Consider the following 18,963-nt stretch of genomic DNA (forward strand, 5'->3'; position numbering starts at 1 on the left):
AGGATGTCTTTGTTACGTTTTTCTGTTTACACTTTTTCTTCTAATAAAGTAAAAGGCAGTATTTGTTACAATATTTTTTGCTTTCTGCAGTTCATTCAAACCATATGCTTGTTCTCTGTTGTTATGCATTCATATTGCTCCACTGCCCCAATTTTCCTTTTTTGGCCTATGCTCACCAACACCTTTAAAACCCATATATAGTTTTATTGAAGATTTATCATTCAAGACTTAATTATTTCCAATAACAGAAAGATTTCTGCTAATACGTCTGCACTTTCATATTGGGTAGGAATTATAAGCACTTCACCTTTACCTTCATGTGACTCTTCACTACTTTTTCGAAAACACCATTTATTTCCCTCGGAGTGTAAGAATTAAACTTCATAATGTACTCTGTGTATATTTAAGATATTTCCCTGTATTAAAATACAAAACTAGTTCAAACAAGGTGATTTGAGATGACTGTTATTTGGCTTTTTGCATTTCTTTAAGTTAATAATATCCAGTTATGAACTCCAAATGAAAATGATTGATGGATGGAGGCCTTATGCTAAATGGAAGGGTACTGTTGAATGTTCCACCAGTACAATGCTGTTGCCTCCCTTTGGTGCTACAGTGCTCGTGTCTGGAGCGTTGTTGAGCCTGGGAGCTGAGGTGGGGTCAGAAAAGACTAGTGGGATCACCTCTTCTGATTGCGGACAGCAGCGACTTCAAATTATATACAAAATGAAACAGCATCTTGAATGACACTTCCCCCCAATTCCCTAACCATTTATCACTGCTTTCTAAACACTGGTCCCCCTTATTTGCCCTTGTTAAGAAGGCAATGAAGACTTGGGGATGATGGACTCAGCATCCTTCAAGGTCTTGAAAATTCAGGTCCCATGACAGTGATGTGAATTACCTTCTTCAAGTAGCCAAACTCTATTCTTGTTTATTTATCCATGTTAAACTCATTCTGCAAAGATAATTCTTTGTTCAAGACACTTAAGAAAGAGTATTTTATAATAACTGAAAGCAATACCAACCCTCAGCAAACACCATCTGTATAGGGAAATGTCAGTCTTGGAAACTAACAATCCTGTGATTCCTCTTCATTTTGTATAAAAAATTAGAGGTAACCAATAGGTTTTATGCTAGGACTTAAAGCCTTTGTTCATAAATTTGTTTGAAAAATAACAACTTCTCACTATAAGATAAGGAAACCACTTTCCCAATACCTCGTAGGTCTGAGCACTTCAGTGGTTCATTGCAAGCAAGTCTGACCATCAATTTAAGTAGAATACTCAGGCAGATATACCATCTCTTTTCTTTCTCTGGGGACTGTCTGTGAAGAGGCTGATTTTAAATGTTTGTTTACTACACTCAACACTTAGATTCTTTTTTCATTTAATGTATTCTTTTGAGTACTCAATATCCATTAGGCAATTTGCTATCCAATATGACCAAAGGCAGAACTCAGTCACATACTGATGCTTTTTTTTCCCCTGACTGGTTGGATCATCTGTAAACAATAAACTATTGCGTACTTCAGTCTGAAATTGGTTCTATTCAGTGATTACATGAGTTTCAACTGGCCTCAAACACCTATTGTACAAATGAAAATTTACTTCTGTACTTAGCTTACACAGTTATTTAAATGTGAAAACACAGTACAAGTGTGTCACATTGAAAAGCTCTTTCGAAATTGCAAACAGATCTTTTAACATTTTAACACTTAAGCTATGCAGGAAGATGTGATACTGAGACATCAAAAGATTTGATTCAAAAGTTACACACAATAAAAAGGGTGAAGAAATGGAGAAAGAAAATAAATGTTATGACCAGCTAATCATTGATACAAAACCCCAAAACCCATGCTATGAGTTGACAAGCAGGTGTCAAGCAGGAGTAGCAAGGCACTGAACAGCACTGTTGTCAGTAAACCCTGTTAACCAGGCACCCACTAAGAATATTAAGAAATCTAAATTACATTGTTAGGATAATATAAACTCCTGGCTGTTCTATTGCTGTAATTATAAACTAGTTCCTGGCTAGGGAACAAAACTGTTGTTCTTTAATTAAAGAAAAGAAAAAAAAAACCCTAAACTGAGATGAGAAGTAGAAACACAAACAAGAACATTTGCTTCTCTTATGAAACACCTAAAGCTGTTGTTTCTAAACCAAAGTATGCTTGCTGGAAACTCCGGCAACTGCTAACTGCAGCTGCCAGTATTGCCTCCATGGCAGACTCTTGGAAGACTTTAAAGCTCCTTCTTGGGGTTCTGAGCTGCCTAGTGCATAATTGAGATTTGTTCTCCAGGTTCCAGAATCCATGAGCATTTTCTTGTCCCTGACATCTTCCAGTTCTAGAATACCTGGCTGAAATTGTGCTCTGCTGTGACCTCTTAGATGAGCGGGCAAAACAATAGCCAGGGCCTGAGAAATGGCCGAAATGGTGTTTCCTTGGGAGCATACTGAAAACTGGATGTTTTCATTTAGCATTTCTGATTTGGTAACTAGGCATTTCCAATAAAAATGTATTTTGCTAGAAAAATCCAAACCAGTTCTGTTATGATCAGTCTTTTAACATGAAGAAAAAAGAAGAAAAATCCCAAGCTAAAAGCCCTGAAAACAACCTACAAACCTTGACATTTATGATGAGCTAGTGTCTGAAAAAATATGGAAATTGAAGCTTTCATCATAACTTCTGCAATATGAACGCCACTTCTTTTATACTCTTTTTTGATGGCTCCGAAACAGTGAGTATGCATGTTTCACTATTCATGCTTTGCAACTAATGAATCTATTGCAAGATAATACTGTGAAAGGAAGAGATATCCTTTTATCAATTCAGTATTTTCAGAAAGCTGCCATATCTGTGCTGTGTTGTTAAAAATCTACTGTCAGACTGTGCAACATCTTGGTAGGAGTCATTTAATTTTTCAGCTTCTGCTCTTTTTTTGTCATTTTACTTCGTAGCTTTTTTATTATATGGCATCCTGCACCCTCAGACAAAGGGTGGGTGGACGTGGCCCTTTCTGTCACAGGAATATACATTGAAGTATGACCAAAGACACATCTCTTTTCCATCTCAAGGTAGGTCTTTAAATATAGATGTCTAAATATTTTCTAATAATTTGGAGGAGGAAATTTAAATAAATAAATGAATAAATAAATATGAAGACGTGAAAAAGCAGCTTTTAAAATGCCACTTAGATGAAAGGCACACAGACAGCACAGCTTCCTGGAAACAGAGTTGTTGAGAGGGAGTCCCACTCTAAGAAATTTGGTACTCTGGAACAGAAAGCGTTTCTGCACATTACCAATGGCATAAAGAATTAATTAGTGATATGATTTATCCTCATTATTACCAAAGGCTCAGAAGCCTTCACCAGGATAAAGGTGATGGGAGATCAAATTCCATTCAAACAGAGAGTTTATGGGTCAAGCTGCTTGCATATCCAATTTCATCAGGAAAATATCCTTAAATATAAGACTGAGGAAGTTACAGTGTGAAGTAGAAACACAAACAAGAACATTTGCTTCTCTTATGAAACACCTAAAGCTGTTGTTTCTAAACCAAAGTATGCTTGCTGGAAACTCCGGCAACTGCTAACTGCAGCTGCCAGTATTGCCTCCATGGCAGACTCTTGGAAGACTTTAAAGCTCCTTCTTGGGGTTCTGAGCTGCCTAGTGCATAATTGAGATTTGTTCTCCAGGTTCCAGAATCCATGAGCATTTTCTTGTCCCTGACATCTTCCAGTTCTAGAATACCTGGCTGAAATTGTGCTCTGCTGTGACCTCTTAGATGAGCGGGCAAAACAATAGCCAGGGCCTGAGAAATGGCCGAAATGGTGTTTCCTTGGGAGCATACTGAAAACTGGATGTTTTCATTTAGCATTTCTGATTTGGTAACTAGGCATTTCCAATAAAAATGTATTTTGCTAGAAAAATCCAAACCAGTTCTGTTATGATCAGTCTTTTAACATGAAGAAAAAAGAAGAAAAATCCCAAGCTAAAAGCCCTGAAAACAACCTACAAACCTTGACATTTATGATGAGCTAGTGTCTGAAAAAATATGGAAATTGAAGCTTTCATCATAACTTCTGCAATATGAACGCCACTTCTTTTATACTCTTTTTTGATGGCTCCGAAACAGTGAGTATGCATGTTTCACTATTCATGCTTTGCAACTAATGAATCTATTGCAAGATAATACTGTGAAAGGAAGAGATATCCTTTTATCAATTCAGTATTTTCAGAAAGCTGCCATATCTGTGCTGTGTTGTTAAAAATCTACTGTCAGACTGTGCAACATCTTGGTAGGAGTCATTTAATTTTTCAGCTTCTGCTCTTTTTTTGTCATTTTACTTCGTAGCTTTTTTATTATATGGCATCCTGCACCCTCAGACAAAGGGTGGGTGGACGTGGCCCTTTCTGTCACAGGAATATACATTGAAGTATGACCAAAGACACATCTCTTTTCCATCTCAAGGTAGGTCTTTAAATATAGATGTCTAAATATTTTCTAATAATTTGGAGGAGGAAATTTAAATAAATAAATGAATAAATAAATATGAAGACGTGAAAAAGCAGCTTTTAAAATGCCACTTAGATGAAAGGCACACAGACAGCACAGCTTCCTGGAAACAGAGTTGTTGAGAGGGAGTCCCACTCTAAGAAATTTGGTACTCTGGAACAGAAAGCGTTTCTGCACATTACCAATGGCATAAAGAATTAATTAGTGATATGATTTATCCTCATTATTACCAAAGGCTCAGAAGCCTTCACCAGGATAAAGGTGATGGGAGATCAAATTCCATTCAAACAGAGAGTTTATGGGTCAAGCTGCTTGCATATCCAATTTCATCAGGAAAATATCCTTAAATATAAGACTGAGGAAGTTACAGTGTGAAAAATAGTTGTCTAGCCTGCACTGCCTGCTCTACAAGAAATAATGATGCACCACTAACATCACCACTGTCAAAGTTTAAAATACATAGGTGTCAGTCCCCTAACAAGTGCAAGCAAAGAAAAGGATCTTACTGACTTCAGCTTATAATTGCAGATAAGTTCAAAAAAAAGAAGTGAGAACATCATTTGAATTATTTTCTTAACTTGGTCAGATGATTATGAAGTCTCCCAGGTGTTCAAGGATGGCTGCCAAGTAAAAGTCAAACTAATAAACAAACAATCTTCACCCAAACCAAACTAATTCTACCTCTTACTCCAGTCCACAGACATCGTATCTGTCCTTCACTAACGAAACAAAGGACTGTGTGAAGCATACGGAGTCACAATAAAGCATGGTCTTTATCTCCACACTCACGAAACTGTGAATTTTTTTAAAGACTATTCCTTCAGTGGCAGGCTTTTCTAATTTAGGAAAATGAACTGAAGCCCACTGAAACTAGCAGAAAAGCTCGTACTGGCTTTAGTGATTTGCATCATGACGGTAGAGTACATGCTTTTAATGGAGGTTCCTAATTCTCCTTTGTTTCCAGTAAGGGCCAAATTTTCATCTCAGTGAAGTTTACATAAACCCTCAATTCATGGGCATTGCTTAGGATCTGTGCTGGCAAAAATAAAATTGGAAACTATTTCCCCTAACTTGTGCCCCCTCTTCTCCATTATGTTGAAAACCACTCTCTTATGGCTTGCTTTTTGATGTAATGGGAAGGCTGTCATCTGCTTCCTTCCGTTGGAGGGAATTGGCATTGAAACGTCATTTTCAGAAGCAGAGAAAGCACCAGAAAGCATCAGCAAGCAAGGCTTCAGCTAGCATCATTTCAGATTTCTAGTGCTGAAAGGTTTTGAGTATCACATTTACCTGTGTCCTTTGTCACAGATACTCTCCATGGTTCTAAATCAAGATATATGACATCCTTGATTTATTATGAAATATATGCATTTTCTTCATTTGGAAATTGTTACTATACCCAAAATATAGCTACATTTTGGATAAAATAATGAGTGAATTTGCCAAGGCAGAATTGCGCTTGGCTTGCTAGGTAATGATATAATATAGTGTGACTCGGCCTGCTGGTGCAGAACACAATCAGTATGCAAGCTTCTAGCTGGTGGAAAACATAAAATAAACTGCTTAGATTATTTAGTGAGAACCCAATTTGCTTAGAATGATTAAAGCACAACATATGGCTTGCAAATGAAAAGTACGAACTTTAAAAATTCACAGAAAAGTAAAGTTAAGGCTGAGACTAAAATGTAAAAAAGAACACTTCTTAAGCTAAAAAAATAACTGAAGTTATACAAAAGTTCCAACCCTGTACACCTGGAGAGCTGGCCCTGAATTTCCCAGAACCACTGGTGTCAGTGTATCCATGACAAAGAATGGCTATTGCAGCCTCTGACAGGGCAAGGACAGTCCTGTTACTCAGAACATTGAATTTCCTCCACACTATGCCTAGACATCCCTCTGCACCGCACATCTCACATTTGTACTGCAGCCTCCTGTTTGGCTCCCGAGCTGTGTACCATCATCTAAACCTGTTACCAACCTGTTAAGTTTTAGGACTCTGATTGCCTCTGTTTTTCAAAGCAGGAGATAAATTTATTTTGTTTAAGAAGGCGGCAAAAGGAGAACAGACGGCTACGAAACTTCTGAACATCAAAATTGTGTAAAATATATAAATATGGTGAGAATTTAAAACAAGGATTGAAGACATGGGGTTGTATACTTAAATGCTACTTTAGTCGTCAATATTCAGCCACTGAAGATGTCAGATACCTTTCCCATCCACTGGAATATTTGGATTATATTATATTATATTCTGGATTACAGAAGAACTAAAAAGAGAGCTTTTATTTAGGGGATGCAGATAATTTTAAGAATGATGCCCAACAATCTAGTCATCTATCTCAAATTGAAAGTCATAAATCATTATATTTTAATACAGAAACACCTTGAACAATTAACATCTTGAATTATGAGTATATCACTAGAGTTGTGTCAAGTTAACATGCTTTATTTCTAGCTTCCACGGGCCTGGGAGCTGTTCAATGTGCTATAAAGGTATCTGCATATGGGGAAGGAATGTGAATACAGCTGTTTATAAACTCACTGTCCCGCATGTCACGATGTTGCAAGCCTGTATTATGAAAAAACAAAATACTAACAAATCAAAACACTTAAAATGCAATCTTCCCCTCAGTTTGGTTTCAGAGGCTCTAAAGGCCAGTTAAACTAATTTCCTGCATTTTCCATGGATTTTCATAGATTTACTGCTACAGGTGCAATAAACCTGTCTGGCAATAAAAGTAGCAGCACAGGGAAAAAAATCACAACTGTTTCTTGAAAGCCTCATAAAATTATATTCTGCAAGGGGCACTAAACTGCTCAGTTGATCCTAATTCAGCATAAAACCACTTGCTTCCCAGTGAACTGGGGCTTTGCCCATTGGCCAGTGCAGCCATAAGCAGAAGGAGATAAGTGTCTGAAAGAGATGTACAGCCGGGCTGGGAACAAAACAGCTTTCTAGAAGCTAGAAAACAAGCAAAAGTACACAGTCTTAGGAGGGGAATTAATTTAGGCCATTTAATGTTAACGTATTAAACTTCATTACTGAGTGCAAGCTGCACATTTCACAGTCCCACTTCCTCATATAGAATGACACCTGATAGTAAACCAGAAAGTAAAGGAAGAGGTGATCCAACTAAGGATAAAAACATGGTAACTAAAGAAGTAACCGGAGAATTAAGTAGGCTTTTAAATCTAGTTGTTCTCTGAATATAGCCTCTCTTTTCAAATTTCCTCTGCAATGTAAGTTTGAAGGGCGTGAAAGGAGACACTGATGGCTCAGGAAGATGATACTACATTTCAGGTAGTATCCTTCCAAAAAGTCCTGACAAAGGTCTTCTTATCAGCACTTCAGCTGGGAATAACAAAGAAGAGACATGCACGAGTCACTTGGATTGCAGGATGAGTGCAAACCACAAAGGAAAAGCAGTGATGAAAAAAGTAAATACAGTCTTATTATTTAGGGGGTAATGTCTCCTGAAGACATGGAGAGACAAGAGCATTGTACCAATTGCTGGAGGGATCTTTTCTGTTTCTAGAGTTGAAAGGACTATCTCAGGAAAGGATGAAATCTGACCAGATGAGGTGCAGAGGACAGAGAGGTGCTCAGGGGAAGAGATAGAATGTGGCTTGCTTTGACGAATGAACTAGGGGCTGAGAGAAGATATGATTGCTCTCTACTGATATACCAATGGAGCAAAATGCCAATGGGACAGGGCACTCTTCATGCTAAGGGATACTCTTGGCAGAACAAAAACCAGCCACAAGAAAATTTATGCTGGTTTCTAACTGTTAGAGCAGTGATGTTCTGAAACAGTATCCCAAGGAGAGCAGTGGAATTGGAAAATCTAAATAGTCTGAAGTAAGAGTTTGATACGAGTTTATGAAGAAGATTGCATGATATGGTTACCTACAGGAGAATGAGATTTTCAGAGTTTTCTAATCAGACTAGTAAGGTGCAGAGGGGACCACCAGCTAATTCAGAGGTGGAACTCAACTGGTTTATCAGGACAGATGATGAGACCTGGCTTTCAACCAGAAAACCTTCCAGTTCCTAGCCTTCTCCTCTTGAGCACTTTTTCAGTATGGTCAAACAAGGTGCCACTGCAGTTGAGAGCTGACATGCACATACAGTAGAAAGACAGGGGGTCAATGAAGTTGAAACTTCTGCCTTCCTGCCTCTGCCAATGTACCCAACAATCAGACACAGGGAAAAACTGAAACCTTTTATGCACCTTCTGCCTTTCAAGTGCCCGAAGTTTAAGGTTTGCATTCACAAAATCGCCTTTTTTTGCCAGGTTTGAGCACAAAGCTGTCCAATCATTGCTGCCTTTTGAGTTTCTTCCTCTAACAGAGTTTGATTAATTGTGGAATAACATAACAAAATACATTTTTCTATGGGTATCAAATAATATTGTTAACCGGGGATATCAATTTTCAGCTAATACCTAATGTCAAACACTTTGGATTTGAAGTATGGGGCAGAAAGAACTTGGAACCAAATCATCATGAGAGAGACGGTGTTCTCAGTAAAATTTTTGTTTTATACTTGCTTTTCCTCTGTCTGCAAAAATTTTAAAGCCATAAAAGCAACATAAAAGGCAATAGTGAAAATCAATTTTATGTTGGACTCTGAAGCTTTGAACTTTCCCTGTCTCGTTCAGACTCATTCAGGTACCATTAATATTACAAAATCTGTTTTGGGTTGGTTAGCCACTCAGTATTTTAAGGCATTCATTTGTCTAACACTTCTCTGGGTCACCATTTTAGTTATCAAGTAACCTCCCTCTTATGAATAAATGATGGTACAAAGCAATTGCCTGTGGCACCCTGATGCCACTTCCATGTAATGGACACTGGGGGGGATACTTGTGAGTAATGAAGTGCCATTCCTTGCAATTAGAGACCAAATGTGTGCCTGTACAACACAGTGTGTATATATTACAGGACCTGAGAGATAAAAGTTTAATTTCAACACAAATTTGATACGCATTTTGGCATTTAGACTAAAAGGCAAGCCATTGGTTTGGCTAATAAGAAAGACGTAATTCATGTACAATTACAGGTAATAAATTCGGAATCAGCATGAATGAAAGAACCTTCTTACTGGCCAAAAAGTTTCTATGGGATTTCTGAAAGAGTCCTTTCCTTCATGCTGCCACATGCAGCATGAATGGTCACAGCAGTTGAAAGTTACCACTGATAAGTAAAATGAAGTTAGTGATATGGTTGCTGATGAACAAGTACTCAAATCTTAAAAATTGCAACAAAAAGACCAAATGAACTCTATTTAACAACTGGAAATCATGAAATAAAATTGGTTTTGGTGTGGGAAGCCTGGAGTATAAAAAAACCCCTGCACTTTCACAGTGTTGATCTAGCAAAGCTTGGAGGCCTCTTTTGTTTCATTTTTCTGCACTGGTATTTCTTCAGGCTTACAGCTATTACCCATCTCTCATTTCCACATACCTTGTAGTGGAAGAGGAATAATCCACAGAAGAGGCTGTACAGGTCAGCTGTGAGTAGGGAGAGGTTGACGGCAGTAGCACTGGTTTTCTTTATGACCACTGGCATAAAGCTGTAGAGGCCAAACATACAGGCACTAAAGCCTACATACAACAAGCCTGTGGAAGAGAAACAAGAAGCAAAGTGACTTTCCATAGCCTGCAGAAATGACTTGTGTTGGGAGGAAGTAAGCTGTGTTTTTAGAAAAGGATGAAGAATGCTTTTCAAAAAAACATGGATTCAAATTATGCGTCTGTGTATACATATATTAAGAACAACATTCTAAATATATATGAAAACCAGTGAAAACCATCCCTGCATAGAAGTGAACACAAGGTCTGCTGTGTGCCCCATAATAGCAGTACTGTTTTAAATTGTTGTCTTATGCTACTAGTGAATACCTCACGTCCAACGTAAGTTTGGATGAAATGATGCATTTGGACACATTGAATCTATTCTCTTAAGGAGCTGAATGTCCCTAACACCAACTAAGTTCAGCTGAGTTGGATGGAACACACAATATTTTCTGGGAACGGACTCAAAAATAAATATAAATGTATTTGCAGGGGAGTTAATGAGCCAATGAATGAATGCATGAGGACAGCACTCAAGTGGCAGAGGTTCTAGTCCTATTTTGCCACCAAACCTGATCAATCACTTCACCGTTTTGTGCTTTTGTTCCTCTACCATTTTTTGTCTGCCTTCCTTAATAAACCTTTCCAGAGCTAAGACTATTTCTTGCTATGTGTTTACAGAATGCCTCACACAAATTAGATTGTTAGACACTAATATAATAAAAATACATTACAGTAAAAATCTAATTTCATTTAAAAACCTAAATAACTTACTGGGAAAGAATTCATTGCTTCAGTTATTACTTGATAAATCCCAAGGCAAATTAATCAATATGAAGTTAAAAAAACAGCAAACACTTCACTCATTTGCTCTCATGCAAATGATATTTCTTAGGCTGCCGTATGTTGCAGAATTCCCAGCTGATATGTGCACAAGCCTAAATTTAGACTCACACCAGCTCTTCAGAGCATGTTGTTATTGACTATAAGCTGCAGAAAATCTGATTGCCAAAGTCCTGAAATGAATTAGAAGGGGGGAAAAAAGCCCATATGACTTGTATCTGCTTGTGGATCCATTTAGTTAAAAACTCTTTCGAAAAGCTATCTAAAGCACAAAATCAGCCGGGATAGTTTGAGTCCCTTACAAGCATCTGAAGTGCACATTCATCTAAAACAAATACAGCAGTCACAAAATATCAGTGTCTTTGTATCAATTGTTATTGCATGACAATGAACTTGAATTTATATGCAGAATATGGATAATCACGGTAAGAACTAGTTTTAATAATAAAAAAATTTTAAGGTGTCCATTGTATAGGGGGTAAGAACAGAATCAGTCTTAGGTAGTCCTTGAAAGAGTTGCTTTATGCAAACTCTGCAACTCTTCTGTGGTAGGCAAATGATTGCATCAAACGGAGCACAGTTTTGATCAATGAGAAATTGTTTGCATACATGAGCATTAAAGTCAGCCTTTCTTCCAGACTAAATCAAGAACAGGTCAGGCGCAAAAGCCATTCTGGACCCAAAGTCAGCATTCTCAAAGCACACTCTGCAAATCACCAGCTGGTTACTGAGCCCCTGCTAGTCAGTCTGGATTTAACACACATATTCAGGCGCTTTGCTGGGTTGTGCTCTCACTAATAGTATAATTTTATGGTACTGCCTCGGTGTTCATATTCTTTGGCAGCCAACTACATGCACTTCACGGGCTGCTTTTCCAAAGGGCATTTCAGTTCCAGTGAAAAATTGCTTAAACTGTAGCTGTCCTATCAGAGGTGAATAGAAGGCGGCATTTCATTTACATCTTAGAAATATATGCAACACTCACCAGCTGGATGGCACTTAGCGGTGACAATAAGAAAACTGGAAATAACATACAATTTTCAAATATTGTTTCTTAGAGGGCCAGTTTTCAGACTAAAAATATGCTTTAAGTCAAAGTCTTGGAGCCTCAGCTTCCTTAGTTACCCTTGCAGTGCTCAGAGCAGCCTTAGGAACTGCCACTAGTGCTGCAGTCCCAGGTGCTGAGACCAGTGTCTAACCAGGCACTAAGTCACCAGCAACAACTGCCTGCAGTAGGCACTGGAAGGAAGCGACCTGGTAAATTAGGACCTGCTTTTATAATGACCTGCTGATCAGCTGGTCTGTGTTAAACCCTGAGAAGCTCATAATTCGTAATTGTCTGCTGGCATTGCCCCAAATTGAAGGCTTAATCTGCATGAAGGAAGCCGTGGGTGGGATTCTTTACACCTAACCTTGGAAACTTACTGAAGGATGGTGGCCAATGAAATGATTAGGAAATTTTAGGGGGCAGATCGTCCAACCTCTTTTAGACACCAGATTTAGCATAGTATGATTTCTGTTATGACTGTTTATTCTTGCTGATGATAAAGGGAATCTATTTCACTAAATCAGATGTCCACATACCAGGTATCTAAAGTTGGTCAAAGGAACCCCATCTGGTCTTTCAGTGCTCACCCTGATGGGTAAGGCCACCAGTTTTTCCTGTCTGGGTGTGAAAGCCTCACAAGTGTCTGAACTGGGCACTTAGGATTATAGGATTTTGGAGTGATTCAGGCTGGAAGGGAGGTCAGAAGTCTCTAGTTCAAACCCTACTCAAAACAGGCTCAGCTATGAGATCAGACCAAGTTGCTCAGGACTGTCCAGCCTGGTCTTGAAACCCCTGGAGATGGAGACCACACAACCACTGTAAGCAACCTGCTCTACTGCCTGCCTGTCCTCAGTGTGAAGAGGATTTTCCTTTTATCCATTCTGAACCTCTCATTTCAGCTCCTGCCTATTGTCCCTCATCCTCCTGCCATGCACGGCTGTGAAGACCTTGGCTCTGTCCTTTTGATAACCTCCTTGTAGGTAACCTCTTGAAGGCTTCTCTTCTGCAGGCTGAATAAGCCCCAGCCCCTCAGTATCTCCTCACTTGTCTTAAAACTGGGTGTCTTCACACAGATGGGCAGGATCTGCCCCCAGGGACTGCTCTAAAGTAGCTCAAGTACCATCAAGACCAACACACCTTGGCAACTTCTGTTTTATCTCCTGAGCATGCTGGTTGAATGTTGCATGTTTTATTTTTTGCGTTTCTACTCCAAAAAACTTTCATTGGGATGAAATGGAATCAGTTATGATTTTTCATGCTGTTTTCTTGGAATAAAGACCATCTAGAAATAGTCAAACCCTTCTGTAACATGGAACACTTTCTTGGTTATTCAGACTGGCTTTTCTCTTAAATATAACTGATAATAATTTATTTCCTATTATTTCATGTATCACTCTACAGAACAGGGCATGGTCTCATATGAAACCACTCAGTCAGAACAGTATAATCATTACCCTTTCAGTCAGGTTGTCAGCATGTATTAATACTTAAACCTTCAAGGATTCAAACAGAGCTACACTGATTTATACTAAGTGTGAAGATGATGCTATGTATCAGAGGAATTTCCAAAATTGAAACCAGGAGGGCCACAGTCTGATAAACACAACAGATTGGCTTTAGATCTTATATTCCAAAATCATTTGCATTTTACATCAGTTGAAAGGTAGTTCATCCATTCTTAATAGCACAATTATGGCAGATGGCAACAGGCCACCTTGAGTTATTTATTAGGTTGCCTGCTGTGACTTTATCACTACCATTCAGAAGGCTGATGATTTCACTCCACTGGACTGCAGGTTTGAGTCTGTCACAGTAGATAACTATTCAGGACAAGGCTGTGAACATCCCGACATAGATTTGTCAGTCACTACTTGACATCCTTGTATCACTGCCAATGCAATGGAAAGCACACCGAGTGCAGTGGAAGTCAGGGAAGAAGACAAAACTGAATATAATTGTCAGCATTTAATCCACGTTCAACTGCACAGCGTTTCCAATTATTGCTCCAACAAAACAAGTACGTATCTATGATGTTCTTGCTAAGATGATGTCCTCCTGATGAAGCATAGGGACTCTTCAGAATTAGTGACTAACTTTCAATGACATTTTAATGGCATCACAGACCAAGTAAGACTTTATTTTAATAGCACATTTCACTGATATTGAGTTACAACAGAACTCCCATGGAAGTATATGTGACATTTACAGGGATAGTAGATTAATTCACTATGACCATTGCTAGTTCCATCAGTACTAGATTAATTGTGTCCCAGTGATCCTTACCATGAAATATAAACAAACACTGATGTAATTATGCTAATTATCTCAGATTAAAGAAGGCCAACACACTTACAGTACACAGTTGAGTGTGTTTCTCCATGGATACTTTAAATTGATTTGTCATTTAGTTTTACAGATCAACCATCACATATTCAAGACTTCCAGTTGCAAGCGTTTTGTGAAAGATGCACTGTTTTTATTAAGATTTATGATAATGAGAGGAAATTGTGAACTAAGTTTAAAGAAAACAACAACATATCCTAAAACTTGTATCCCCTGTTCTCAGGGATTCCCTGCATTATCATTGGCCTTTGCACACTTCGGAGCTGTCATTTTGATGTTCATTCTGAAAATAGGTAACAAGCTAGTGTCAATGGATTGCCAAAGCTTGAATCCCCCACTGACTATACCAGTTCTATACTATTAGTATTCTTTTATTTCTTCTATTGGCATAAAGAGTGAAGGAGTGGTTATAGGGACTTTCCTTTTGTAAATGGTGATTTCCTTTTAAAGAAAATAATTTGTTGGGCTAATTAGAAAGGAGTCTTAGATCATAAACTCAGCTTCCAAACTGAAATGGGAAAATGCAGTCCCCTGCATAGCAAAACACTGTAAGAGCTTCATTGCACATGATGCTACCTAAGCTTGTCTAGAAGACACATCTGCTCTATTCCACCAAGACTACTTGGAAAGCAATTAACTGTTTGCATACAGAAATGCTCCCCTTGGAAATGGGTTTATGAGGCTATAATATGCACTGCAAGTACTTTTTTAGCTTTTTTTGTTAGGTTCCATTTTCTTTCTTTGGCATTCATTGAAAAGGTTTGGCTCATAATGACTACCTCATTTATTTGTCCCAGTGTTGCATTGAATCTTAGAACTGGAACCCCATTATTGTTTTACTTCATGCCTGTCTGAATAATTATCTTACAGCATTCATACGTTTAACCTAATGGTGCAAGGAAGGCACAATATGGCAATGGGAGGAGAGATCATTTAAGAAAGGTTATGAGGCGTGTGGTTCAACCTTTGGCAGTAACTGGCGGAAGAGTCACAAACACTGGCTCCTGTGAAATTCTGTGCCTGCCTTCCTGAACTCTGGTTGTCTCCATGCCTCCTCTAGCAACTATCTTCAATGAGGTAAAGTGTTTTCTTACCTATTTGCCAATCCCAGGGAACTTTCAACAGCTCTTTGTGTTCCATGATTGCACTATAAGAGAAGAGAAGGCAAAATTTGATGGAAGAGAACAGAAGTTAAATTGCTTCCCCTCATTCAATTCAAATGCTGGACAAAACAACATAAATAACCTTATAACAAAAAATCTCTGTAGGAACCAAATGCAATCAGACTTTGCTAATCCACTCTGATATTATCCCTGAGCCTCTGTATTTGAAAGATCTTCAGGGCAGCAATCAGATGTGATAGCATACAATTTATACTGGTTTATTTCCAGCTCTCTGTATACCTTCCCAAAGTGCCCACCCCCCTATATATTCAATCCTCTTGTACTCTTCTGACTTAATATTCTGAAAGCTTTTGAACTTTAATGATTAATAATGTATCTGTCTGAGTTATTCACCCTTCAGAGCAGCTCTGCAGTGTCAAATAAAGAGATCTCACAGGCTGGCTTTGGGGAGAATACTGTGATTTGTTACACACCAAGAGAGATCAAATAGTCAGAGGAATGAAAGTCAGGAAACAAAGCAAAGGATGGCCCAAGATGCAAACGTCCACTTTTGGCATTTTGTAAGTCTTGCATTAACATCAAAGTCCCTGATCCAGAAAATTCTAAGGTGGCAACAAGTCATTTCTTCCCAATCCAGGCAAATAGACCTTTGGAGATGATATCTCACAAGCTAGGTTTTCATGCAGCTAACAGTTTCTCTGATCTGTGATTTGCAGATAACTCCAGCTGTGCAGGACTCTGCATGCTAGTCTGGACACGCTTTTAAGCAAGTATAAAATATGGAATGACACAGATTGAAAAACAAAGTACCTAGTACAAAAGGTGGTGTGTGGAAGACCAAGTCTAATAGTAAAACTGCAGGAACTCAGTGCCTTTCAGATTAATCCAGTCTAGAGAGTTGCATCCTGGAAATCTTAATTTGCTTGCTGCTGATTTGTGGCAAATCTAATACTGTGTATAGAATAATAAGATCATTTTGTCTGCAAAATAACTACATTATAAGTGTCTTTGCATGCATAAAGCATATGTCTCTTATCAGCAATTCTTGAAAAATAACATGAAAACAAACTGTAACGTCTCTTCTTCTGTCAAACAAATTTTATATAACTTAAATTTATTATTTCATAATATTGCCTATCTGATACAAAAGAAGTATAAAACAATATGCTACGGTCTGTGATTCGTTGTGATCTGTGAAACAAAAAGGAGTAAGAGCAACTTTGTCACAAGTTGCCATTTAGCGATGCCAGATTCACTGAAGAATTGGAACCACAATGATCTTTGAAAGGCTTTTCAGACATAGACCTTGGAGTACTGGTGGACATCCACCTGAACATGAGTCAGCAATTTGTCCTTGGAGCAGAGAAGGCCAACAGCATCCTGGCTTGTGTTAGTAAGAGTCTGGCCAGCAAGCTGAAGGACATGATTTGTGAGACAACAGCTGGAGTACTGTATCCAATTTTGGGCTGCCAAGAATAAGACAGACATTGACAAATTGGAGAGAGAGTACAGTGGAGCTCTATCACAATGGTCAGGCGGCTGGAGCACATGACGTAAGAGGAGATGCTGAAACAGCAGGGTTTGCTCAGTGTGAAGAAGAGAAGGCTAAGCTACTTTGTTGACGCCAAGCGAACTTTGACCAGTGCTGTGTCTAGCATGCTGGGAAGTGGCCCTATTTCTGAGACATTCTTTCCCCAGACTACTTCAGTTTATAAGACCCAAAGGTCCTATTTTGCACCAAAGTGGCCAGTAGTGTTTCAAAGGAAGAGTCTGTAAGTGTAATAAGGGGAGCTGGCTTCTCTTTGAAACAATCGGTATATTTAGTTAGATTAAACTTCTGTGAACTCATAACTATGTGACGTCTGCTCTTCATTTCAGGTAAAGGTAAGAAAATGCTGAATTGCTTCATGGATCCCTGTAGCAGAAACATTATTTGCCTCTCCCAATATGCAAACTTTTGCCATCTTGTTAAAAAGTGCATATATGACCTAAGTGTGGTCAGGTCATCACAAAGTGCCACAAAAGCACTAGCAGCAAAAAGCTGCAGAAGCCAGTGGAGAAAAATATGCTGGTGAGAACTTTTGGGTCAAAGGTTGATTAGAAAACCCATGAGGCTTTCAGCAAAGAAATAGTTTCCTATTGTTTCCTTCTAGTTGTGTCCTCTGTATACAAATATGCCTTGTTCCAGTACCAGCTTATTCTCCCCAGTAAAATAACTCACAGACTTTCAATTGTGGCTAACTGCTAGGGTCAAGAGCGGGTAACAGCACTATAATTAAATTCAGGAATACAAAACATACATGACAGTTTACACACACAGAGCAAGACAAGAGCACTGCTTTGATGCCCTCGGAATCAGTTAGTACTTACCTACCATAAACACTGTAGGCAACAAAAATGCTTTAGTCAAAGATACTAGGCATATTTACATGCTCCTGAATTTTATATTTTGAAAAAAGGAACTGCTTGTCTGGTAGCCAGTTAATATAAATAATGTCAAGTCACATGTTCAGATCCCACATAAGTATAATAAGCTTTCTGGCCAAAGAAATAGAACTAATTCAGTGGGAATTGATGGGTCTTTGCTTTGATCAGCCTCTGGTTTTAGAAATCGGGTAGCTCAGATGTGCAGGGAGGCAACCTGCTTTTGACTAATAATCAAAAGTTATTCTGTGTGACAAGCACCAGCGATGGATCTGCATAAAATGTGGCAATCTTGCAGGGTGACTTTCAGTACAGTTTCACAAGTCATAGTATTACAACATTGGAAGGTACCTTCCAACTCTTAGGGTGGATGAGGCGCTCATTAGGTACATGTGAATATAGACATAACTCAGTACGTTATGAGAGAAAACGCCAGCATTTTCATTATTTCCGCCTTATCATAATGCGGATAGACAGAATGAGCCAATCAGTAAAATACCTTCACACTGGATGTGTTTTTGACCTGCTTAGAAGTATCCACTTCCAGCAACAACATGGTACGATGTGTCTTCTACTCCTCCCTCCCTATGTGACTATTCCAGGACACCAGTCATATAATCATAGAATGGTTAGAGTTGGAAGGGATTTTAAAGATCATCTCGTTCCAACCCCCCTGCCATGGGCAGGGACACCAGGTTGCTCAAAGCCTCATCCAACCTGGTCTTGAACACCTCCAGGGATGGAGCATCCACAACTTCTCTGGGCAGCCTGTTCCAGTGTCTCATCACCCCCAGAGTAAAGAATTTCTTCCCAATATCTATTCTAAATCTACCCACTTTCAGTTTAAAACCGTTACCCTTCCTCCTACCACTACAATCCTTCCTCATCTTTTCTGTAGGTCCCCTGAATTAGAGTTATTATTCAAATCCATCGACCTGACATATGAAAACCAATGCAAATTCCAGGATTAGAGGACACCTGCTCTCCACAGGAAATGGCTACCTTTGAAGAGACAGTTAGAATAGCTCATTGGAGGCCCCAACTGCACTTATCAAAATGACCATGGGGCTCAAACCTGCTCAC

At 38.8% G+C, this 18,963-nt stretch overlaps 1 protein-coding gene across 1 annotated transcript in view; it reads right to left on the minus strand.

Moving 5' to 3' along the window:
* Positions 1–18,963, minus strand: part of SLC35F1 (solute carrier family 35 member F1) — a 237,807-nt gene that overhangs the window by 15,748 nt on the left and 203,096 nt on the right. Inside the window, exons 7-8 of the mRNA XM_014964424.1 lie at positions 15,427–15,479; positions 9,989–10,143 (exon numbers count right to left, since the gene is read on the minus strand). Coding sequence (XP_014819910.1) covers positions 9,989–10,143; positions 15,427–15,479 — 208 coding nt within the window. The remainder of the gene's footprint in view (positions 1–9,988; positions 10,144–15,426; positions 15,480–18,963) is intronic.

The sequence above is a fragment of the Calidris pugnax genome, unplaced genomic scaffold, assembly GCF_001431845.1.
Source record: "Calidris pugnax isolate Ruff unplaced genomic scaffold, ASM143184v1 scaffold219, whole genome shotgun sequence".
NCBI lineage: Eukaryota > Metazoa > Chordata > Aves > Charadriiformes > Scolopacidae > Calidris > Calidris pugnax.